The sequence below is a fragment of the Monodon monoceros genome, unplaced genomic scaffold (assembly GCF_005190385.1).
Source record: "Monodon monoceros isolate NGI ecotype Baffin Bay Population unplaced genomic scaffold, NGI_Narwhal_1 Super_Scaffold_18, whole genome shotgun sequence".
NCBI classification, from domain to species: Eukaryota; Metazoa; Chordata; class Mammalia; order Artiodactyla; family Monodontidae; genus Monodon; species Monodon monoceros.
The window spans coordinates 25127163-25154261 of record NW_021703774.1 but is presented as its reverse complement, the minus strand read 5'-3'; the positions used below and the strand labels follow the sequence as shown (position 1 = coordinate 25154261).

General features: G+C 41.2%; 1 protein-coding gene across 3 annotated transcripts in view; it reads right to left on the bottom strand.

Moving 5' to 3' along the window:
- The window catches only part of SMYD3 (SET and MYND domain containing 3), a 703830-nt gene that overhangs the window by 14626 nt on the left and 662105 nt on the right, over positions 1–27099 (bottom strand). For all 3 annotated transcript variants that reach the window (XM_029229197.1, XM_029229196.1, XM_029229198.1), the window contains one exon: positions 2430–2538. In XM_029229197.1, coding sequence (XP_029085030.1) covers positions 2430–2538 — 109 coding nt within the window. The remainder of the gene's footprint in view (positions 1–2429; positions 2539–27099) is intronic.

Genomic DNA, 27099 nt, shown 5'->3' with positions numbered 1-27099 from the left:
CACAAGAAGGACTGGTGATCCGCCTGGCCCACATATATCCCGTAAATCTGTATCTAGACGTCAGTGTGGGTTCGTTCACACTTGTCTTTGCAGCTGAGGGTATGCGATGCCTCCATCAAGAGTCCTGCGTGCAATGGCAACGATAAAGCCTCATGTGAAGAGTAGAAAAGATCCAAATCCCCTCAGATTTCTCTTGCACATCCTCCTCTGAGTTGGCACCAGGAGCTCAGCGGGATCTGAAGGGATTTCTACACTGAGTCTTACTAGAGAGTCTCAATTATTTGCTGGGCCAGTCTAGAGCCTCGGATTCCAGTCTGGATCTGATGACTTGTTCACGTGTCTGTCTCCTCCACTAAACTGTGAGGACAACACTGGGCCTTATTCAGATTAATAGAAGCATTTAATCAACACATGTTAGATTAAATCGAACAGACTGGACCTGGCTCTGGTTCAGTGTGACGCCAAGCCTCCTTAGCTCCTTCAGTTTTCAAATGGACACGGAAATGCTTGGCCCACTGGCCTCAGATGGCTGTCAGCTGTCATGAGGGCCAGATCAGTCATGTACATGTGAGCAGTATTAATACTTTCTAGTCCCATAAAACATCAAGGACTAATTTGATCACTTATAAAATACCTACTTGGAGGTGACCCTGGGTTGGGTCCATGATATACGTGGGAAATTTCCTCCACGTTGTTTTCCTGTCAGAACATTCACAGAGTAGACCCTCAATGAGTCTTTTCTGCCCAACTGATTTGACTGGTTGACAACCATTAGCCAGACCAGAAAAGGAAAGTTCTCCTGAGACCGCAGGAGCCTTCCAGTGTTCGTCCATCAGTCTGGTAAAGACGTCAGACAAGGCAAAGAGAACAGGAAGCGCTGGCCACCTTTAGCCATCCTAGTGTTCTCCCTGTTGACCACGGGCTGATTTCAGTTAGAGACCAGGAAAAGGCAACAGGGCTAGCAATCAACAGAAACCAGCATTAGGGAATCTCACTTGTAAGAATCCCTTAGGCATCTGTTATTTTTCCCATCTAAATGTGTATCAGCCAGCCCCTAGACACTCCCTGAGAGATCCTGATTCAGGGCCCGGGTCTCTCCACCCTTCTGCGGACAAGGGCATCGTGGCCCAGAGGACCCGGGGAAGTGCCAGGTGCTGCCCGTGAAACCCCACACATCAGCTCTCCATAGCCGCCACCAGTGCCTGGACCAGACAAGCACCTGAGTTCTGCCTTTGGAAGCCGTGGTTTGGGTGAGGGGGTGCTCTGCCAGGGTGGAAAGGCCAAGACAGCAGAGAGCCCTGGGCCCTAGTGGCAGAGGAGACTCATTGAGAGGGTGAGGACAGGCGTCACTCTTTTTTTTTGCAGTACGCGGGCCTCTCACTGTTGTGGCCTCTCCAGTTGCGGAGCACAGGCTCCGGACACGCAGGCTCCGCAGCATGTGGGATCTTCCCGGACCGGGGCACGAACCCGCGTCCCCTGCATCGGCAGGCAGACTCCCAACCACTGCGCCACCAGGGAAGCCCAAAATTCACTCTTTAACACTGCATTCCAACACAGACCCAGTTCTCCCCCTTGAGTTTCTCCGCACTTGTTGCTAGCACTGTATTGACCTCTCGCCCTCACTCCCTTCCTCCCTTCTTCCAACAGTGGATACTTGCTAAGTCCCAGACCTCACAGCCTCCTGGGGGGCGGGGCAGCAGGTATTCCTGCTGCCCTGTGGTGAGTGCTCAGGGGGCAGGGAGAACACAACATTCCAGCTGGGCCTTAAAGGGTCAGTAGAGTTCTGCCAGGCCCAGGGGCTGGGGTCGGGGGAGGGCATATAAGGCAAAGGAGACAGCTTGAAAAGGACCATGCCTGGGCAACGGTGAGCGGCTCAGTGTACACCAGCTCTGTGTGTGTGTGTGTGTGTGTGTGTGTGTGTGTGTGTGTGTGTAGGTGGGCGGGGGGAGGCTGGAGGTGACGAGGCTGCAAAGGTGGTCTGCAGACAGGTGGTCAAGGGGCTGGGAATGTGGATTCTGTTCTGTGGGTGGGGAGGCATGGACAAGGGTGGCCTATCCACGGTGGAGAAGGGCACAGGCGCAGTGGTGTCTGAGGCCAGTGTGCACCAGTTAGTAGGAATTGATTGTTAAATTTTACTGATTCTTGTGAACTGGTTGATTTGACATTGGGAGTTTAAAATCAGCAACGGTGGGGGCATGTTTATACCAAAGACATCGGCAAACATCACAAATCATTCTTTTTTTTGAAGCTGGTTTTTAACATTTATGGGTACGTGTTTGTGTACAAATACGTGTGTGTGTACATATGTGTGCTTGCACATGTGCATACACACACGTGTGTAGAGTTGCTAGAAATCACAAGGAAGAGGCCTAGCAACAACCAGGAAAAGGTATTCCAGGCAGAACTACATGCGATCTTGGCACACTCACCAGCCTCAGATTCTTCATCGCTTGGGGAAACATGCCTTGATGTAACTGCAATTTGCCAACTTTCATTACCTGCACGCCTCTGACGGGATGGTTTCCTGGGAAAAAAATCCTGGAAGAAAACAAATGGCAAACAGTGTCAGTAGCTCTCACTGGTGCAGTCAGCACAGTCAGGAGACTATGAAAATGGGAGCAAATGCTGGGTGTGAATGTCAGTGAGCCACTGAGAAGAATCAGCTCTGCAGCCGGGAGAACGTGATACCGAGGGAGGAAGCACACTATTGGTCTCCTGTTCCCCAGAATGCCTTTTGCATTGGGGAAAAAATGACAGGAGGAGGAATACCTCTCTAATAAACACTAAAAGAAGAGAATCTGGACCTCTGCGTTTATATTTGGCAGGGGGCGTAGGGACCAGGTGCCAATCTTATCCTCCAACCTCCCCCGTGAAGCTCCAACACCCAGGATAGCCTTGGACCAGAAGCTGGCCTCTCAGTGTATAATTGTTAAGTAAATGAATTTTCATTTACTTTCAGGACTCCCCATATAGAAACGCCCACACGCTCCTTTTAACCACAAAGCTCCCTGAGTCTCAGTGCAGAGTCCATCATTCATCACAGAGTCCACCTTTCTTACAGGCCCCGTGTATTTATTCTGTCATCACTGGACTCTGTTTTTTTGTTTTTGTTTTTAAATCTTTATTGGAGTATAATTGATTTACGACGTTGTGTTAGTTTCTGCTGTATAACAAATTGAATCAGCTATGCGTATACATATATCCCCATATCCCCTCCCTCTTGTGTCTCCCTCCCACCCTCCGTATCCCACCCCTCTAGATGGTCACAAAGCACCGAGCTGATCTCCCTGCGCTATGCGGCTGCTTCCCACTAGCTGTCTATTTTACATTTGGTAGTACATATATGTCCATGCCACTCTCTCACTTCGTCCCAGCTTACCCTTCCCCCTCCCCCTGTCCTCAAGTCCATTCTCTATGTCTGCGTCTTTATTCCTGTCCTGCCCTTAGGTTCTTCAGAACCATTTTTTTTTTTTTTAGATTCCGTATATATATATATCACTGGACTCTTTGCATTCAGACACCCCATCTGTGTTTGCTACCGTGTTGCATGTAGGAACTCTGTACATACTTGACCTCTTTCATACACAACAGAATAGAACAGGGTGTTGCAGTGGACCGAAGAATGAAAACCCAGGACTATGTTTCAGACCCAGTGTTATTTCAACTCGATTCAACAAGAATGTATTATGTTAGATTCATCAAAATGTGTACAGTTTGGCCCCTCTGCCCCCCACATCCTCTAGCCTGATAAGTCTCCTGACCTCCGGCTGTATGTGCAAGATCGATCCTGAGGCCGGGGGACATACTATACTGTATATATATGATCTTTTCCCTCAAGGCCCAATAATCCCATGAGACACAAGGCAAACATTTATACCACAGTTTAAAAATATCACAGAATAGAGCATGATTTAGTGTCCCGATGAAGCCTATGTTAATTAGTAGATGGCAATGCTCAGTTCAAGTGTGTGGAATGAACTGAGAAAATGATACAGGAGTTATGAAAAGGAGAGTTATGATGATTGGTTGGACCAGGGAAGGTTTCTTGGAAGAGGGTAAGAGGACTTAACCTGGCTCCCCAGGATCTGAGAAGGTTTGTCTTGGTGGGGGAACGGAAACACATCCAAACTGTTGCATGGCATGAGCGAGGGTGCATTCCAGATGCTTCCCGTCCAGAGAACATAGGTGCCTGCCTGTAGGCCTGAGTCATGACTTATACGGGCTTACCATGTGCCAAGCACCGTTCTGCTTTTCATTTATGAACTAGTCATGGAACCCACGTTTAGGCTCTACTGTGTAATAGAGATGAGGTAGCTTTATCAGGAGAGACATGTGTGTTCTCTGATTAGTATACTATCTTCAATCCATTCCCTCTCCCTGAACCTCAACTCTTCCCCACATGAAATGTGATATAGAAACTTTTTTCATTCAGGCTCTTAGAAGCGGAAAGCAGTACCTCAGAGAGAGGTATTTAAATTAATAGAAGGTCGGCCATGCTTCTCTTAAAGAACTGAAAAGGGAGGGGAGGGGGGAAACAAAGGGGACACCTGGGTCCTGGATTTTCCGTCGTCTTCTGAGCATGCCAAGAGATCAGTCACTTCACCTCTCCCCCTTACAAAATGAACATCATTATCTACTTGTGTGGAAAAGATTTTAAGATCCCCAGACAAAAGGCTTAAATATAGGACGCCACTGCCCTGTACTTAATTGCCTTGGACACTTTCCTTGAAAAGCACACCTGCATTTGGAACTTTATTTTATTGCTGTGAATGTGGCATAATTAAATTTAAAGGCCAAAATGTAATTTCATACTAATAATCATTCCATTAAGTGGATGTCTGTCACATCAGTTAGCAGAAGGAAAGAAAATCTTTGGTTCTATGGTGGCAGAGAAAGTGGTGCATAATTACTCCATGAAAGGTACTTGCTCTGGTTGCTTAAAGATATTAAAAAATGAAGTGGAGTTTAATCAGGAGAGGATGAGGAAGTGTCTGGGAGGGGGACTTCCACATAAATATTTACGGAGCAGCCTAACAGCTCTGGCAGGGGTGCTGAGTGTGTGCCTGGGTTGTTTCTGGAGGCCTCCCAGCTGACATATGGAATAAGCATCATGATTACTTGCTGGAATAGCACCCCAAGGAAAACCGGTGAAGCTCACTCCTGCTGGGAGAAGTTCTCTACCCAGGGCGTGGGCTTTCATCAACTTTACCGTGTGTGACAGTGATGAGAGGAGGCCTGCAAGAGGTCTTCAATCACAGACTGTCAGGAATCAAGGCCAGGCTGAGAGCCTGAACCAGAGAAGGAATCAGGGATGCCTGAGGACTGCAAGGACTAAAACAGGAGTCTGAGTGGGAAGGTGTAGTAGCTAGGAGAGGCCAGGTACTATGCCCAGTGCATAAAGGATGCAAGAAGCCCACGGTGAGTCCCTGCCCTTGCTTAGGATACAGTCTAATTGCAGATATGAAGCAACTGAGCTATGATACAGAGAGGACTGTGAGAGCTGCCAGACCACGGCACAGACAATGGGTGCTCCAGAAGCAGTGGAGACCGCAGTGATCAGGGAGATTCCTTGGAGCAGCAGAGCTCGAGCTGGTTCAGATTGGAAGAGGCGATGGGCTGCTAGGACAGCATGTGGAGCATGGGAAGGGCGGGTAGCTCTGGCAATGGTACAGGAGGCTGGAGACAAAGGGCCAGTGAATGCATGATCTGACCGGCAGTGAAGGAGAGCGGGAGAGGAGGTGCACCTGAGGCCAGGCTGTGCAGAGGCATCCATGCCCAGCTAGGAGGTTCAGACTTTGCTTGCAGGCAGCTGGGCCCTACAGAGGGGCTGAGGGTGTTTCACCAGAATAGGAAACAGGATAAATTGGAAAAGAGACTCTAGAGGCAGAGAAACCTGAGTCAAGGTGTGGTAATGAGAACAGAAAAGAAGGATCTGATGCAAAAAATGGCCTACAGCTGATTCAACAGGACCTGGAGACTTGCTGGGGTCTGGCAGTCAGAGCTGACTCCAAGATTCTGAAATTGAAATGCCGCCACAAAAAACACAAGCAAACTATGTAATAACAAAATCATTCAGCAAGGCATTCTACTTGTTTGGGTGTTATAAATTTTCTTTTCATGGGTACAGTGCTAACAATCACGTGGTCCAGGATGCTGGGCCTAGAATGGAAAAAGTGCCCTTGGTGTTTCTGAGATGAATAAGTGTATAGGAAGAAGGTGTTTAAACAAGCAGAGAAAAGCAGCAGCACACATGCTAGTTTAATTCAGACCCATAAGCACCAAGATCTTGCTGCCATATTCTACAAGGAGGCTGAGGGTCAGGGAACTGGAATGTCTCAAGTTAAAAGGGGGTAGAGAAAAACATGGCAGGACCTATGTTGTTGGTCTTGCTGAGGTTCTTCCACATGATTCAATTACCAATCACATTGCTTCATTACAGGTAGCAATTTTGACATTTATATGACAGGAAAAAACATTTATTGTTAGGGTTATTTTTTAGAACTGATATAAAATACATCACTGAATTTAAAATGAGAGCTTAACTTGACTGTATAAACTGTATTGCAGAGTAACCAAATAGCTGTAATGTATGAATTTTAGCTGATAAATGTGAATTTTAGCTGATTAATGTGAAATCTAATCCTAATGATGGAATTAGAAAAATCAGCATTTTGCAACTCCTGAAGAATCCATGAAAAAAGTATCACTAGATGAAATCAGCAGATCAAAGAATGATGGAAAATTTTTAAATGGATAAATCAGGTTGTTGCCATCTGAACCCACTGATCAGTCTTAGCATCACTAAAGTGGGACAGCCAGATATTACATGCTATCTAATATGATGCAATAAGAAGAATTTTACACCACCTATAAAGGATCCTTGCCAAAAAACAAAAACAGAAACAAAGAAACTAAATTTAATCAAGCCCATAAAGTTAAATTCCATTTCATAGGAAAAACAAGTGGTAGAGGAACAAATAAAAGCAACCAGCTAAATTCGAGATATGGGCAATTCTACAGGACCTTCACCCAGGATCTTCAACAGGTCAGTGGCGTGAAAAGAAAAAGATGGCAGGGGAGGAGAACACTCTAGATTAAAAGAGACTTAAGAGATACAACAGTCAAATGTAATTTGCAGACCTTTTGCATCTTAAAACAACTGTAAAAAGACATTTCTGATTCAATCTAGGAAATTTGAACATGAAATGGCATTGTGGGTAAGAAAATGTCCACATTTTTCAGAGATACAAACTGAAGTATTCATGGATAAAATGATGTAATGACTGAGTTTTGATTTAAATTTCTTCAGCATAATTTCTCTTTCCAGCAATGGTGGGTTACCTTGTTTCAGACCAAACTCTGTGCTAAGAACAAGAAACGTTAGACAAAATATTTATAAAATTCTGTTTGGGGCTTCCCTGGTGGCGTAGTGGTTGAGAATCTGCCTGCTAATGCAGGGGACACGGGTTCGAGCCCTGGTCTGGGAGGATCCCACATGCCGCGGAGCAACTAGGCCCGTGAGCCACAACTACTGAGCCTGCTCATCTGGAGCCTATGCTCCGCAACAAGAGAGGCTGCGATAGTGAGAGGCCTGCGCACCGCGATGAAGAGTGGCCCCTGCTTGCCACAACTAGAGAAAGCCCTCGCACAGAAACGAAGATGCAACACAGCAAAAATAAATTAATTAATAAACTCCTACCCCCAACATCTTCTTTAAAAAAAAAAAAATCTGTTTGAAGGTGTCAAAGAATCACAGAGGGATAGGGGTCTGGATGTGGCAAAATGGCAGAAAGAGCAGAAGCTCAAGTAGGTGATCCTTACATTTGTTGCTGCTTTTCCCTTTGCTGATTTGAAAGTACAGACAGATAGGCTAAACAGCTGAGCAGAAGTTTTGGCAGTCTCAAGGATATGGAGACACAGAACTTGGAGTTCAGGGCTTAGCAAAGATGAGAAGGAGCTCCAGTAAACATCCCCAACTCTCATTTGTGAGCCCCACCAAAGGGCTACAATCCAGGAATAGTGGTAAGCCATAAACAGACTGGCCCTCCCAAAGACTGAATCATTTCAAACCCTGACTGGAGTAAGGTGATCTGTTTCTACCCTGACTGCCAAAAGCAAAAGTAAATTCTCTCTGAAGGAAGATAGCATAATCCTGAATCTCAATTATGTCTCTAATTTTTCTATACAATGTCCTGCATTCAGTAAACTTATAACCAGGCATACAAAAAGATAAGAACTGTCTGAAAACCAAGAGAAAAACATAGACAATGAAACAAACCTACAGGTTTGCAGATATTGAGGCTCTAATATATCAATTAAGAAACAATTATACAAAGTATGTTTGCAAACTTAATAATAGAAAAGAACTTTAGCAGAAAATTGAAATTATATAAAACATAACCAATGAAAATTCTAGAACTGAAAAATAGAAAACTGAAATTAAGATCTCAATAGTTTAACATCAGACTTATCACAGCCAAGGAAAGAATTAGAGAACTGGAAGGCAGGTCAAAAGAATATATCAGTTGCAAAACAGAGATGAGGAAATGGAAAATAAAGGGGAACACAGGTCTCATATAGGTAAACTGGAATCTCAAATGAGAGATGGGAGAGGATGGCAGAAGCAATATCTAAAGCCATAATGGCTGAGAATTTTCAGAAGTAATGAAAGCTAAGAACTGCAAAAAGAATAAAATAATTCAAATAAGGGGAAAAGAGGGGGAAGTAAGGTGAGAGATAAACTAGGTGTTGCAAAATCTTGATAATTATTGAAACTGGATAATAGATATATGAAGGTTCATTATATTATTCTATTTTCGTGTATGTTTGAAATTTTTCATAATTAAAAAAGCAGGACACTGGGTTTTACTTTTTCACCTTCAGAAGTTATGGACTCTGGTAGATAACTGCCCCAAGTTTCAGAAGATTTTGGAATTTTACTTAATTCTAAGTCTTATATAGAAATGAAATGATACACACAATGAGTGGCATACAGTGGCCTTCCACACTGTCAAGACATCAGATTGACACTACTTGATAGCTAGAAGAACAGCAGATGTAACAGCAGCTCACACTCAGCATTAAGAAGCTTTGCTCTAGGTCTTAAATCAAGTGTAGAAACTCATTGTCAAACACCATGGGTAACTGAGACAAGGAAGCATGAAAAGGCAGATAGAGTCATAGGATGTTCCTTAGGGTCTTTTTGAGTTAAACCAGCTGCTGTATGGAAGTTATTTATGCCTTTGTGGTAGGGTAGCTTTATTTGTAATATGATACATTTTTGTTGTTGTTAAAAAAAAAAAAAAGATCCTAACATTGGGAAACAAAACCAAAGAAAAAAGGACAGACTATACTGGGAACTTCAGAACAAGGAGAACTATTTCTTACCATTTCTTAATTAATTCACACAGTCTGGAGAGGTGCTGCTCTCCAAGTGGGGTGATGAAGCCTTACTTCTCCATTACCTCTACAGCTTGGTTCTGTTGGTGACAGGAGGATCAGGGCCATGAATTCTCACTTGTTTCCAAAAGAGAAAGGTCCTGGCTTCCAGCCTAGATTGAACCCTCACCTCTTGCTCCATCTGTGACATGTGCTGTCAGCCCCACAGCATTGAGAAAGATGGCTCTGCCACACACACCCCACCTCCTGCCACCTGAGTATAGGAAAATAAATTCATAGTGCTTCTTATAATCCCACCACACATCACAATGGGATTTTACAGTGTTACATTGAGACTTTGTCTCAATGCAATGAGATTTTTCTTGGGTTTATTTTATGCCATAAAATGAGTAAGCAGGGTCATTTCCTTACACAAAGAATGCATTTCTGCCTCTCTTAATTTCCACCAAATAGGTCCTTCACTCACAAGGCAGAGCTTTCTTACGCTCAGAAGTTTGACAATTTATAATTATTTGTATATGATCCATTGTTCAAAAGAATCTCTAAATCAGATAACAAGTACAAGAGAGCTTTTTGTTTATTTTAAATGCGCATGTAATTCAGCCTCTGGAGCAGAGGTTTTATGGTAGATAAATTAGAATGAGGGAGTTTGAGGAGATTTGGATTTAAGACCTGGTTCTTCCAAGCAGTTAGCAGAGTGACCACTTCACATCACAATTAACCTGATGGTAAGAAAACAGATGGGAGAACATCTGTCTGTCAATCACATATAAACACAAACTAGTATTATTAAGTTTCCAGGGATAGTGGATGTAAGGTAATTAGTTGCGACGCACTTTTACATCCATATTGAGAGAAACAATGGGAAAAAAATCACTCAATTTTGTTGCAAAGTGTAAAAAGATAGCCTAATAGCACCAAAATAGTTATATTCCAACAGCCAAAAGACCCACCTGGATCACCTATGTTTGCCTGTTTCTTTTTAAGTGAAAGTTGAATATGTAGCAACACAAAGAGAAGCCTGGTGGGGTCTGGAGAAACTGAGAAGATACTGGCTGAGTAGCCAGGAGCTGCCTCCTTAAGGAAACACTTATGATGCAGATAGGGTTGTGTCCAATTTTGAGCCTAAAAGTTTGAGTTTTAGCTTTCTTTTTAGAAAAATGAACAGAGAAGACACTGCCCATACTTATAAGTTTCAACTTAGGTGTGCTTAGTTTCATTTAATGCGGATTTGTGCTCAAATTTCCTCATGCTCTTTCCAGACCTGCTCATGTGCTGCCTGGCCCACTGGCAGTTTGGCTAACAGCAGGGAGACATCATAGGCCAGTCCATGCGGTTGGCCTTGCATGCAGCACAGTGGAAAGAACTGGTCAGAATCTTCCAGGCAGGCAGGATGGTACTCCACTGTATGCAAATAGTCCTTTTTAATACTCATAATGGTGAGAGTACTGTCCTTTGTCTGACTTTTGCCTGTCTCATATCTTACAGCACTTTTTTTTTTAGGGTGTGGAATATTTAATACTATTTTGAAATATTTCAAAAAGGCCAGCCAGTATGACTGAATTATATGGTAACTATAATTTAGTTATTAAGTCCTTGGGAAAAAAATGGCAGTGAGATTTTCATTAGAAAAGTTCCACTTGGGGATTTCCCTGGTGGTCCAGTGGGTAAGACTCCACGCTCCCAATTCAGGGGGCCTGGGTTTGATCCCTGGTCAGGGAACTAGATCCCACATGCATGCCGCAACTAAGAGTCCGCATGCTGCAACTAAGAAGTCCGCCTGCCGCCACTAAAAGATCCTGCATGCTGCAACAACGATCCTGCACACAGCAACTAAGACCTGGCACAGACAAAATAAATAAAAATAAATAATAAAGTTTTTAAAAGTTTCTACCTTAAAAAAAGGAAAGAAACGTTCCACTTGTCCTGTACAAGGTCTATTTGTCCACTTATATGGGCAATAAAAGACACCTCTGAAGTTCTGGATAGGTGCTCTAAATCCCTTAAATATCTGAATACACAGATGATCATATCGCTCTGAGATCATTTGCCAAAAAGAAGCCCTTGAGTAGAAATTTTAAAATTTATTTTCATAAATTATTTATTCATTTGGGCCTGTTCAGATTTATGAAAACTGTTTTAATGCTGTTTCTGGTAATATGGCAAGCTTAATAGCCATATTGATTATCTCACTGAAAACAATGTAAAATGATAGATAAAATATTTTTAAAAGTAATAACGTGCTGGCAAGATAGTAAAGAACTGTCAGGCCAAAATCTAAATGAAGAGGTACCCTTGAGAAGTAAGCAGGATTGCGAAACCACTGCTATACTGGTGTGCTGAAACCTCTGGCTTCATCTGCTTTTTGGAGCTTGCGGGGCAGAAGAGCAAGCTCAGTGTCTACCCAATGGTGAAGGGTCTAATAGGGAAGCTTCCCCTCTTTCCAATCATGGGAGACAGATTATATTCAAAAGAGTCACAGTAAGGCTGACAGTGAAAGCCAGAAGCCAGGAGAATGATACCTTCAATGTGCCTAGGAAAAATTATTCCTAGTCTAGTATTCTATATCCTCAAAAATATCTTTCAAGAATCAAGATGGAGAGGTAAAGGTTCAAGGTTACTTTTAGAGGTGATGAAAATGTTCTAGAATTGACTGTGTGGATGGTTGCATATATCTTTGAACATAATAAAAAACCAATGAATTGTACACTTTAAATGGGTAAATTGTATGGTAAGTGAATTAATTACATCTCAACAAAACTTTAACAAAAAGAATGAGACATTAGCACCCACAAAATGAAATACTTAGGTATAAATCTAGCAAAATATATAGAAGATCTATATAAGGAAAACTACAAAACTCTGATGAACAAAATCAGAATAAATGGAAAGATATTCCACGTTCACTGATAGGAAGAGTCAATATTGTCAAAATGTCAGTTCTTCCCATCTTGATCTATAGATTCAATGCAATCCCAATCAAAATTCTAGCAAGTTATTTTGTGGATGTCAACAAACTGATTCTAAAGTTTTATGGAGAGGCAAAAGACCCAGAATAGCTAGCACAATACTGAAGGAGAAGATTAAAACTGGAGGACTGACACTACCCAACTACAAGACTTAATGTAAAGCTACAGTAATCAAGACAGTGTGGTACTGTATTTGTGAAAGAAAAGACAAAATGGATCAATGGAACAGAATAGACCCACATAAATACAGTCAACTGATCTTTGACCAAGAAGCAAAGGCAATACAATGGAACAAAGGCAGGTTTTTTTTTTTTAACAAATGTTTCCGGAACAACTGGACATCCATGTGCCAAAAAAAAAAAGAGAATCTAGACACAGATCTTAACACCCTTCACAAAAAAGAATTCAAAATTGATCTTGGGTGTGGTGGTGCCTTTTTAGTTACAACAACAAAGACATGATCCATGAAAGAAATAATTGAGAAGCTGGACTTCATTAAATAAAAAACTTCTGCTCTGTAAAAGACAATGTCAAGAGAATGGGAAGATAAACCACAGACTGGGAGAAAATATTTGCAAAAGACACATCTGATAGAGGGTTGTTACCCTAAATATACAAAGAACTCTTAAAATGCAACAATAGGAAAAAAACCAATTTAAAAAATGGGCCAAAAACCTGAACAGACATCTTACCAAAGAAGATACACAGATGGCAATTAAGGATATGAAAAGATGCCCCATATTATATGTCATCAGGGAAATGCAAACTAAAATAACAATGACATATCAGTATACATCTATTAGAATAGCCAAAATCCATAACACTGACAACACTAAATGCTGGCGAGGATGTGGAACAACAGTTCTCATTCATTGCTAGTGGGAATGCAAAAAAAGTACAGCCACTTTGGAAGAGTTTGGCGGTTTCTTGCAAAACTAAACGTGCTAAACAAACTAAATCACAGTACCCAGAAATTGTGTGTCTTGGTATTTACCCAAAGGTGTTGAAAACTTAACATCCACACAAAAACCTACACATGGATATTTATAGCAACCTTGTTCACAACTGCCCAAACTTGAAAGCAACAAAAATGTCCTTCAGTAGGTGAATGGATAAATAAACTATGGTATATCCAGACAGTGGAATATTATCCAGTGCTAAAAAGAAATGACCTATCAAGCTATGAAAAGACATGGAGGAACCTTACGTGTATAATACTAAGTGAAAGAAGCCAATCTGAAAGGGCTACATTCCAACTCTGTGACATTCTGGAAAAGGCAAAACTATGGAGACAATAAAAAGATCAGTGGTTCCCAGGAGTTTAGAGGTGAAGGAGGGATGAAGAGGCAGAGCACAGAGGATTTTTCAGGGCAGTGAAATACTCTATATGATACCATAATGATAGATACATTCATTATACATTTGTCCAAACCCATAAAATGTACAACACCAAGAGTGAACCCTAATGTAAACTATGGACTTTGGGTGACTGTGATGTGTCACTATAGGTTCGTCGATTGTAACAAATGTCCCACTCTGATGGGGAATGTTGACGATGAGCAAGGCTATGCATGTATGGGGTAGGGAGTATACGGGAAATCTCAGTACATTCCACTCAATTTTGCTGTGAACATAAAACTGTTTTCTAAAAAACTAAGCCTTAATTTATAAAAAGGAATGAAGTTGAAATAACGACATTTTTGGACAAAGAAAAACTGTGAATTTGTCACCTCAGATCTTAACAAAAGGAATTTCTAATTATGTACTTCTGGTAGAAGGAAAGTGAGCCAAGACGGGAAGTCTAAGGTGCAAGAAGGACTGAAGAATAAAGAGAATGCTTACATGGGTTAATCTACGAACACTGACAAACAAAACAATTTTAGGGGGTTAAAAATATGGTAAAAATAAAAAATACAATAAGCACATCATATATGTCAGTAGGGAAGAAAACAGGATTCGAGAATTCTAAATTCCTTCTAAATCCAGGAAGAACCTACAGTGGTTACATGCATAGTTACTTTATATTTCTTTAAGTAGTTCATCTATAATTTATATACCCTATGGAAGGTAGGATATATTTAATAATAAAATAGTCTTAAATAACTGATTTAACATTCAGTTTTAATTTCTAGATATAAAGCCATTGTGTAAAGAACAATTAAATTAATTATAACCTATGAACTTAATGATCTCAAAAGATTGAGCATTAAATCAAGAAGGGAACACTGTGGTTTTTAAATTTTTTTAAAATTTATTTATTTTACTTATTTTTATCTTTGGCTGTGTTGGGTCTTTGTTGCTGTGCACGGGCTTTCTCTAGTTGCAGTGAGTGGGGGCTACTCTTCGTTGCAGTTTGTGGGCTCCTCATTGCGGTGGCTTCTCTTGTTGCAGAGCACAGGCTCTAGACGCGCAGGCTTCAACAGATGTTGCACGCGGGCTCAGTAGTTGTGGCTCGTGGGTTCTAGAGTGCAGGCTCAGTAGTTGTGGTGCACAGGCTTAATCGCTCCGTGGCATGTGGGATCCTCCCGGACCAGGGCTTGAACCTGCATCCACTGCATTGGCAGGTGGATTCTTAACCACTGAGCTACCAGGGAAGCCCGACACTGTGGTTTTTAAAATGTACATACTTTTCCTTTGTTTGGAAGGAAAAAATTAGATTTACAAAAAATTAACAACCAGTAAAAAGTTGCACAATCTAGTTTTAAATAGAAGATGAAATATAGTTTGCCATCAATAAGCTTAACCAAGTTGTATGTCTGTATTTATAATACAGTGTGTCTCTAACAAAACCGAGAGTGTTGCTGTTGACATTTATTCCAGAAGTGACAGGTGCTTTTACTGAAATTAGCTGATACAGATGCCAAGCACTCAAGAGCCCCTAGCACTTGAAGAGGTCTTAGGCTCCCAGAGCACAGGTGTTGGGAGGAGCTGGAATGTGTGCTGAGAAGCAGAGATGGTCTCTTTTGCAGTGATTTCCAAAGGAAAATATAGTCTCTTGGGGCAGAGCATATGGCACTGTTTAGATGTAGAATTGTGAGACAGTGAGTCTGTGGCAAGGGTTGGCAAACTACGGCCCGAAGGCCAAATCCTACCTGAAGCATGTTTTCATAAATAGTTTTATTGGCATACAGCAACACCTATTCATTTACATATTGTCTATGGCTGCTTTCGGTCTACAGAGCAGAATTGAGTAGGTGACTGTACAACTTGCAAAGCATAAATATTTACTACCTACCCCTTTACAGAAAAAGGTTGCAGACAGTTGGTCTAAATAGGAGTTTCTAGAAGTAAGAGGCTGGAGAGAGGATCTCATGCAAAACACACTCTACACAGATGGCAGACAGCAGAAGCAAAAAGAACTAAAATTCAGCAGCCTGTGGAATGAAAACCACATTCACAGAAGGATAGACAAAATGAAAAGGCAGAGGACTATGTACAAGATGAAGGAACAAGATAAAACTCCCAAAAAACAATTAAATGAAGTGGAGATAGGCAACCTTCCAGAAAAAGAATTCAGAATAATAAGAGTGAAGATGATCCAGGACCTTGGAAAAAGAATGGAGGCAAAGATCGAGAAGATGCAAGGAATGTTTAACAAAGACCTAGAAGAATTAAAGAACAAACACCTAGAAGAATTAAAGAACAAACAAACAGAGATGAATAATACAATAAATGAAATGAAAAGTACTCTAGAAGGAATCAGTAGGAGAATAACTGAGGCAGAAGAACGGATGAGTGACCTGGAAGACAGAATGGTGGAATTCAAGGATGCGGAACAGAATAAAGAAAAAAGAATGAAAAAAAGACAGTCTAAGAGACCTCTGGGACAAGATTAAACGCACCAACATTCGCATTAGAGGGGTCCCAGAAGGAGAAGAGAGAGAGAAAGGACCCGAGAAAATATTTGAAGAGAGTATAGTTGAAAACTTCCCTAACATGGGAAAGGAAATAGCCACCCAAGTCCAGGAAGCGCAGAGAATCCCAGGCAGGATAAACCCAAGGAGAAACACACCGAGACACATAGTAATCAAATTGACAAAAATTAAAGACAAAGAAAAATTATTAAAAGCAACAAGGGAAAAATGACAACATACAAGGGAACTCCCATAAGGTTAACAGCTGATTTCTCAGCAGAAACTCTACAAGCCAGAAGGGAGTGGCGCGATATATTTAGTGATGAAAGGGAAGAACCTACAACCAAGATTACTCTACCCAGCAAGGATCTCATTCAGATTCAACGGAGAAATAAAAAGCTTTACAGACAAGCAAAAGCTAAGACAATTCAGCACCACCACACCAGCTCTATGACAAATGCTAAAGGAACTTCTCTAAGTGGGAAACACAAGAGAAGAAAAGGACCTACAAAAACAAACCCATAACAATTAAGAAGATGGTAATAGGAACATACATATCGATAATTACCTTTAATGTGAATGGATTAAATGCTCCAACCAAAAGACACAGGCTTGCTGAATGGATACAAAAACAAGACCCATATATATGCTGTCTACAAGACACCCACTTCAGACCAAGGGACACACACAGAGTGAAAGTGAGGGGATGGAAAAAGATATTCCATGCACATGGAAATCAAAACAAAGTTGAAGTAGCAATACTCATATCAGATAAAATAGACTTTAAAATAAAGAATGTTATAAGAGACAAGGAAGGCACTACATAATGATCAAGGGATCAATCCAAGAAGAAGATATAACAATTATAAATATATATGCACCCAACATAGGAGCACCTCAATACATAAGGCAACTGCTAACAGCTATAAAAGAGGAAATCAACAGTAACACAATAATAGTGGGGGACTTTAACACCTCACTTACACCAATGGACAGATCATCCAAAATGAAAATAAACAAGGAAACACAAGCTTTAAATGACACAATAGACCAGATAGATTTAATTAATATTTATAGGACATTCCATCCGAAAACAGCAGATTACAGTTTCTTCTCAAGTACACGTGGACCATTCTCCAGGATAGATCATATCTTGGGTCACAAATTAAGCCTCGGTAACTTTAAGAAAAACTGAAATCATATCAAGCATCTTTTCTGACCACAATGCTATGAGATTAGAAATCAATCACTGGGAAAAAAACGTAAAAAACACAAACACATTGAGACTAAACAATACGTTAGTAAATAACCAAGAGATCACTGAAGAAATCAAAGAGGAAATCAAAAAATACCTAGGGACAAATGACAATGAAAACATGACGATCCAAAACCTATGGGATACAGCAAAAGCAGTTCTAAGAGGGAAGTTTATAGCAATACAATCCTACCTCAAGAAACAAGAAAAATCTCAAATAAGCCATCTAACCTTACATCTAAAGGAGCTACAAAAAGAAGAACAAACAAAACCGAAAGTTAGTAAAAGGAAAGAAATCATAAAGATCAGAGCAGAAATAAATGAAATAGAAACAAAGAAAAGAATAGCAAAGGTCAATGAAACTAAAACGTGGTTCTTTGAGAAATAAACAAAATTGAGAAACCTTTAGCTAGACTCATCCAGAAAAAGAGGGAGAGGACTCAAATCAATAAAATTAGAAATGAAAAAGGAGAAGCTACAACAGACACTGCAGAAATACAAAGCATCCTAAGAGACTACTACAAGCAACTCTATGTCAATAAAATGGACAACCTGGAAGAAATGGACAAATTCTTAGAAAGGTATAACCTTCCAAGACTGAACCAGGAAGAAACAGAAAATATGAACAGACCAATCACAAGTAATGAAATTGAAACTGTGATTAAAAGTCTTCCAACAAACAAAAGTCCAGGACCAGAAGGCTTCACAGGTGAGTTCTATCAAACATTTAGAGAAGAGCTAACACCCATCCTTCTCAAACTCTTCCAAAAAATTCCAGAAGAAGGAACACTCCCAAACTCATTCTATGAGGCCACCATCACCCTGATACCAAAACCAGACAAAGATACTACAAGAAAAAAAAATTACAGATCAATATCACTGATGAATATAGATGCAAAAATCCTCAACAAAATACTAGCAAACAGAATCCAACAACACATTAAAAGGATCATACACATGATCAAGTGGGATTTATCCCAGGGATGCAAGGATTCTTCAACATATGCCAATCAATCAATGTGATACACCATATTAACAAATTGAAGGAGAAAAACCATATGATCATCTCAACAGATGAAGAAAGAGCTTTTGACAAAATTCAACACCCATTTATGATGAAAACTCTCCAGGATGTGGACATAGAGGGAACCTACCTCAACATAATAAAGGCCATATATGACAAACCCACAGCCAGCATCATTCTCAACCGTGAAAAACTGAAGGCATTTCCTCTAAGATCAGGAAGAAGACAAGGATGTCCACTCTCACCACTATTATTCAACATAGTTTTGGAAGTCCTAGCCACAGCAATCAGAGAAGAAAAAGAAATAAAAGGAATACAAATTGGAAAAGAAGAAGTAAAACTGTCACTGTTTGCAGATGACATGATACTATACATAGAGAATCCTAAAGATGCCACCAGAAAACTACCAGAGCTAATCAGTGAATTGGGTAAAGTTGCAGGATACAAAATTAGTGCACAGAAATCTCTTGCATTCTGATACACTAGCAACAAAAGATCAGAAAGAGAAATTAAGGAAACAATCACATTCACCATTGCAACAAAAAGAATAAAATACCTAGAAATAAACCTGCCTAAGGAGGACCTGTACTCAGAAAATTACAAGACTCTGATGAAAGAAATCAAAGAGGACACAAACAGATGGAGAGATATACCATGCTCTTGAATTGGAAGAATCAATATTGTGCAAATTGACTATACTACCCAAAACAATCTACAGATTCAACGCAATCCCTATCAAATTACCAGTGGCAGTTTATTTTTTTAAATACAAATGCTTTAGTTTATTCATTTGAATTGCCATATAGCATTCCACAGACATTCTCTCCCTCATGATCATTCAGGTTGTTTATAGGTTTCTCCTACTACAAACCATGCTGCAGTGAACATTCTTGCACATGACTCTTCATACATGTGGAGGATTCACTAGGGAATATAGTTAGAAGTGGGATTTCTGGGTTGCAGAGTATACATATCCTCTATTTTACTTTGTGTGTGTGTGTGTGGTTACAACATTTGACATGAGATCTACCCTCTTGACAAATTTTGAAGTGTCCAATTTTGTTGAATATAAGTACAGTGTTGTATAGTCACATCTCTAGCGCTTATTTCTCTTGCTTGACTGAAACTTTTTGCCCATTGATTAATAACTCCCTGTTTACCCCACCCCACCAGTCCCTAGCAACCACTATTCCACTTTTTGATTCTATGAATTTGAGTATTTTAGATATTCATATGAGTAGAACTGTGCAGTATTTGTTTTTCTGTGACCGGCTTACTTCACTTAGAATAATGTTCTCAAAGTTCATACATGTTGTCACATATTTCAGATTTCCCAGTGGCAGTTTTTACAGAACTAGAACAAAAAATCTTAAAATCTGTATGGAGACACAAAAGACCCCAAATAGCCAAAGCAATCCTGAGGGAAAAAAACGGAGCTGGAGGAATCAGACTCCCAGACTCCCTGACTTACTACAGTAATCAAGACAATATGGTACTGGCACATAAACAGAAATATAGATCAATGGAACAAGATAGAAAGCCCAGAGAGAAATCCACGCACCTATGGTCAACTAATCTATGACAAAGGAGGCAAGGAAATACAATGGAGAAAAGACTGTCTCTTCAATAAGTGGTGCTGAGAAAATTGGACAGCTACATGTAAAAGAATGAAATTAGAACACTCCCTAACACCATACACAAAAATAAAGTCAAAATGGATTAAAGACCTAAATGTAAGACTGGACACTATAAAACTCTTAGAGGATAACATAGGAAGAACACTCTTTGACATAAATCACAGCAAGACCTTTTTTGACCCATCTCCTAATGAAAATAAAAACAAAAATAAACAAATGGGACCTAATGAAACATAAAAGCTTTCGCACAGCAAAGGAAACTATAAACAAGATGAAAAGACACCCCTCAGAATGGGAGAAAATATTTGCAAACAAATCAACAGACAAAGGATTAATCTCCAAAATATATAAACAGCTCATGCAGCTCAATAGTAACAAAACAAACAACACAATCAAAAAATGGGCAGAAGACCTAAATAGACATTTCTCCAAAGAAGACATACAGATGGCCAAGAGGCACATGAAAAGCTGCTCATCATCACTAATTATTAGAGAATTGCAAATGAAAACTACAATGAGGTATCACTTCACACTAGTCAGAATGGACATCATCAGAAAATGTACAAACAACAAATGCTAGAGAGGGTGTGGAGAAAAGGGAACCCTCTTGCACTGTTGGTGGGAATGTAAATTGATACAGCCACTATGGAGAACAGTATGGAGCTTCCTTAAAAAACTAAAAATAGAATTACAATGACTCAGCAATCCCACTACTGGGCATACACCCAGAGAAAAACATATTTCAAAAAGACACATGTACCCCAGTGTTCATTGCAGCACTGTTTCCAATAGCCAGGTCATGGAAGCAACCTTAATGCCAATCGACAGACTAATGGATAAAGAAGTTGTGGTACATATATACAATGGAATATTACTCAGCCATAAAAAGGAACGAAATTGGGTCATTTGTAGAGACGTGGATGGACCTAGAGACTGTCATAAAGATTGAAGTAAGCCAGAAATAGATAAACAAATATTGTATTTTAATGCATATATGTGGAATCTAGATAAATGCTGCAGATGAACCGGTTTGCAAGGCAGAAATAGAGACACAGATGTAGAGAACCAACAGATGGACATCAAAGGGGGAAAGTGGGGAGGGGTGGTGGTGGTGGGATGAATTGGGAGATTGGGATTGACATATATACACTAATATGTATAAAATAGATAACTAATAAGAACCTGCTGTATAAAAATAAATAAAATTAAATAAAAGATCCTGTGTATATATGAAAATACATTTAGTTTATAAAAAAATACAATGGTTAACTATGAATATGTATTAGATATGTGACTATATAGTTGTCTCTGTCAATAAGAAGAATAATGATAATTATACCAAATACTGTTAGAGTCCTTGCTACATACCAGGCACTGTTCTAACGACTTCGTTTGTTTCAGCTAAATTTATTCTAAAATAACCTATGCAAGTAAACTTTGGTAATGATGATGTGATCTGAGAATCTCCTCTGCAAAAACAAGTATGAAGCTGGACAAAATTGCCAAAAGCAACCACTTCAGGGCATGAGAAATTGACCAAAGTTAAACAACAAATTGAGAAGCTTTTATTCTCCAAGAAACTGGTAGAGCTTAGAGTAAGAAAAGCAGAAGTCTATAGCCTGCTTGCCTGGGGCTGTTTGCATCCACCACCCCGACCTGAATGAGCCACAGGAGGACTGAGACAAGCTCTCCATATCACCTGGGTACCTGGGAAAGTTGATGTACATAAGGGAGACACGAGAAAGCCTGGCGAAAAGTAAAAGCCAAGGGAGACTTGAGACCTGGCTACAGCTTTGAATGCATACACCTTCCCACACACAGCAGCAGGTGGAAGGAAGCCTTATAGGTTCAAGACCTTTGAGCAACACCTCTGCCCACATCACTGACTGACCACTAAGCTATCCAGTAAATGGAGAAGCTGAGTTCAGAACCCAGCACTTTGCTTCTCGAATCTGTTCTCCTTCCAGTCTACCTCACTGCCTCGCCAAACCTCCCCAATCTAAGTTTTGCCTTAGATTAGCTCTGTGCACTTTGTTAACTTCTCATAGTGCAACTAAAACATCTCCAATCAATTTCAACAGCCCCTAATACACAACTCTGATTCCACTGAGTACAAACATGCCAGCAGCCTGACATCACCTCTCGCCAGCAGAAGCCTGCTGGTGAAACCAAATTCATCACTTAACTGAAAAAAAAAAAAGTGCTGAAAAAATGTGAAACCAATGAATCTGCCAACATGGTTGTTTCACCTAGAGAACCGGGAATCCAGCATCTAAATAAACAGCAGAATACTGTTGCTACTAGCTGTGTTTCCATTTAAGATGCCATTTGTGGAAAATATTTATCACAGTCTTCCATTTTCTCTGTGCAAAATCAAAGAGAATTGAGAAATGCCAAATTACATTGTCGTCACAAATCCTGCCATAGAGCATCTCAGCTCTTACAAGCTCTTCTACAAAGACATTACTGATGTTCTACCAAGTTGATGGAATGATATAATTTGCGAGCAGGAAGAAAGGCTGGCGAACAGAACTGTGTTCATTAGAGCAATATCTTTACAATGCCTTATTCCATTCTCATTATTTTTCAAGATCACACATCATATCACAGGGCAGAACGGGCACCTTGCTATGCCCTAGACTTTTCAGTATTTTTACAGTTGGAAGTAGATTTTTTACACTTCCGCAAATTACAGCTATTCTTGCTATAAGGGGCTCTTTATGTTGCTAGGGAAAAGAACTCTCTCTAAAAGCCTATGTGGCCTTTGTTTACAGGCAGCAACCATCATTTTAGACTCATAAGTTCCTGCGGGGAGCAACCTCTTCCATAAGCAATTCATCAAGCCCAGTCCTGGTGCTGGACCAGGTCTAGAACTGACATTAAAGTTTTGCAGTAAGCACATTTGTCTTCACTCTTTTCATCTCTCCTAGTTCCTAGAAACTTTTCGTTTTTACCCAGGCTGGAGGACTCACCAGTGGTCTTCTCAGTGGTGCCTCACACACACTGCCTTCCCCAGTGCACCCCACTCCCCCAGAAAGGATCCCTCTTCACCCAATCAAAACTTGTCAGCTTCCTTTAGAAAAGTCTGATCTCATCAAGGTGTTAAAAGAAAGCAATCTTATTAGATTAAATTATAGTTGTTAATGATGGATAATTTCAGAGAGGCATTTGCATTTTGAAGGAGAAATTTTCATTAACTGGAAAGAATTTCAGATGGGTAAAATTCAAAACAATGTAACCAAGTGAATTCTCATCAGTGAGATGGGGAAGTATTTTTGGGCACAAGTACCTCCCAGGATTTTAAAAAACCATGGTGAGTTGAGGTTCACAAGCGTGGTAGCTGACAACCAAGCACGGTGCAGTCAAGGTAAGCAATGTGCTGACCACACCCTCAGCCTTGCTGCTGAGATGCCCATTTGATTGCTTAGTCCTGTGAGGTAAATGCAAGATGCCAGGAGGGCTTAAAGCCACCTGACCAGACTCCACCCCAGTGAATACCAACAACTACTTTCTAGTTGTCCGTATCCGAGAACTTAATACTGTGAGCTCTGTCTTCTGCACTCCTCCCCTTCTACCGATCTTTCATAGGATTAGGGTGCCAGATGATATGCTTGGTACATGCCTGAGGGAGTAAAGGGGTGGGAGGTGCTTTGCTTACAATCATTAAAATGAATCATAGACTGTTTAGAGCTAGAAGGAATCAGAGATCACCTACTTCAACTCCTTCAATTTAAAGATGCTGTAACAGCCTAGAAAAGTTACTCTAAGTCCACTGACTTGCTCTAGGTCATGTAGCATGATAATGTGCCATCCTTTGGGAACTGAAGGATATAACTCCTTTTAGAGATATTTTTGTAGGCAGCTCCCTAACGAGGCAAATGCCCCCATCCCCACTCACCTATAAATGGAAAGTTGTTGCACAGAGGGGATGAGGGCCTTCTCAACCAAACGCAGGGCTGGAATGGCAGGAACCCAGTGCAATTTAGCATAGACCTGGTATTACTAGTAGTTTGCAACTTTGCAACCTATGGGCAAGCAAGGATTCCAATGAACAAAAAATCTTAGACCAATGGAAAATCTGTAGTCAACATTCAGTTATTTAATTCAATGGACAGAGAATAAGTGACTAGGGTAACAGGGAATGACCCCAAATCTTTTATCGAAACCCCAAATCTTTTATCGGCTATAGAATATTATTTTTGTTTATATTTGAGTAGAATTGTGTGGTCTGTGTTTTGGAAATTTCCTTCAAACTAAATACTGGTGCCAGACAAGTGAGGTCTAATGTAAAGAGGATTTCATAAGCTTTCCATTGTACCTGTTTCCACCATTTTCCAATTCCACTCAACACTATTAGCTGGCTTCTCTCAGCCTCTCTCAGAATGTTGCTGGCACAAGGACTCTCAATCGGCTAATGGATTTCCCTGCTCAGGGGTTTGAACTTTCTAGCTGGAAAGCAAAGCTCCTCATATATTCTTAAAGTAAAATCCCCATCATTGATGTGGCATATACCCTGGGGGAGACACACCAGGAGAACCCACTTATCTATTTGTTCGTTAGTTCATTCATTCATTCACCATTTACTGAGCACCCATGATATGCCAGGCATTATACAGATAAAGTGGGAAATAAGGCAGACAGTGGCTCCTGTCCTCATTGCTGTGGATGGGCCAGACACTGAGAAGTATTGACAGGTCTAGTGAGTACCAGGTAGGCTTCTATAGGGGTCTACAGCAGGGGATCTAATCTAAACTGGAGGGTCAGGAAAAATTTCTGAGAAGAGGAAACATTTTAGTTGGTGGATGATAGATGAGTCAAAACGAGACTGATGGTGAATATTCTGGGCAGGAGGAACAGTAGGTGAGAAGGTCTTTGGGCACAAAACAACACTACATGTCCCAGGAACTGATAAAAAGTCCAGAGTGTTCTGAGTACAGAATGAAGGTGATATAGATAATACTGATTTGCAGTGAGGAAGAAAGCGTGCACTACTCTGCCAGCCAGATCAGCTCAGTCAACGCTGGTGGTGAGTGAGGTAACATAAGGCAGAGCCCGCCCTCATCCAACTGCTCATGTGTCGGCTCCAAGCAAGGGAGCCTCGCCAGAGTCAGGGTCACAAAGCTCTTAGAGGGCAGGGCCTGGGGCTCAAGGGCGACTGTACCTCTCACACCTAGCTTCAAACCAGGCCGGCAACCAATAAATGTGAAGTCTTCAAAAGAAGGGAGAGGGAGGCACAAGCACATAATTAAAGACAGAGCAAGCAGCAGCTAAATGTTTGAAGCAGGAATTGCCACAGACAAGCCACAGTGGGAGGTGAGTGTGCTCCGTGATCCTCTGGCACCGCTGCTTGAATCATTTGCATTGACATGATTAACCTGAAGAAAGACATTTGAGCATCTTTATGAATCAACCAAAATTTGAAACTTAGCAAGAGGGCTGAATTTGAATCCAAGACTCTGGATGGCTCTCTGTTCCATCTTAACCATCTGGCCCCATTGTTTTCCACTATGGAATAATGAATTTTTTGCCTAATTCACTGTATATTCCTGAGTAAATTTTATTTTTCAGTTGAAAAAGTACTACACCTACCTCAAAAGCCCAGGGAATATAAACACAGGTGACACAAAAGAATCCATTCTGTAATTAGGGACATGAATTTGGTCTTTGTCATTAAGAAAAGATGCACGGGAGATGGCAAGAAAGGAGGCAGCTGCAGTGAGCTATTCAGCCAGCCTCTACGTCTTCAGTGAGCTGTGCCATTAAAAAGTGATGTCCCAGGCTTCCTTGGTGGCGCAGTGGTTGGGAGTCCGCCTGCCGATGCAGGGGACACGGGTTCGTGCCCCGGTCTGGGAAGATCCCACATGCCGCGGAGCGGCTGGGCCCGTGAGCCATGGCCGCTGAGCATGCGCGTCCAGAGCCTGTGCTCCGCAGCGGGAGATGCCACAGCAGCGAGAGGCCCGCGTACCGCAAAAAAAAAAAAAAAAAAAAAAGTGATGTCCCTATCAGACAAGCAACTCCTCCCCAGCATCTAAGAACTCAGTCATTTCCTCAAACTGGCCTTTGTTTTTTTTTGCTTATCCACAAGGGACGTCCTTATGAAACTGTTCTGGGCATTTTGCAGGAAATGAAATCAGCTGGGAAAAAGACAATGTTATTTCACCTAGGCAAAGAGGTCTGGCAAGCACAGCAAGAACCTTTCCAAATCCCTCTTGGGCACCAAAGTACTACTTGCAACACTTGTTAATGCAATGGATCAGTTTATCCTGCTAACTCCGTGACACTGCAAGACGGCATACAGAACCAGCAGCAGTCCCAGCTCGGGGCACCGTGACACGTGTCTCTGTTGGTAACCAACGTTTATGCGCTTACTGTCTATGTTTTCCTTGAGTAGGGCTGTGGTGCAGGGCTCAGCCAGATGGATTATCATTTTCTATAGTTAATGAGTTTATCTGTCTCTTAGGAAAGAAATGGAGAGAGAGACAGAGACAGAGAGAGACAGAAAGGCGGGGGGAGGGAGGGAAACGGAGAGAATGTGTCCCCGCTCCTATGAGCATGCTGGTCTTTTTTAGCCTCCAGCCAGGTTGCTTCTGATAGCCAGAGGGTCACATGTGTTTGGAAGCCACTGAAGAAGTGACACGGAGCGGCTTCCGCAGGACAGGCAGCCTCCTCCCGTCCCCTTGTTTCTTTACCCAGAATTACTGCCTGACTCCTTTTTCTCCGAGCCGCTGCCTCCCCCCATCACCAGCTCTCCTCTCGTTCTTTCTGATTAGTTCTCATTGTCAGGCCCAATGACAGCTGATTAGATTTTTAAAAACATTCTAATCTTAAACACGTATATGTGTGTGTGTGTGTGTGTGTGTGTTAGTGGCATATGAAATTTCTCCCCCAGAAGACTGCTCTAAGGAATTCTGTTTATGTAACCGTTCTTGGCTTTTTCTCAAAATATGGATAAAAGAGTGTT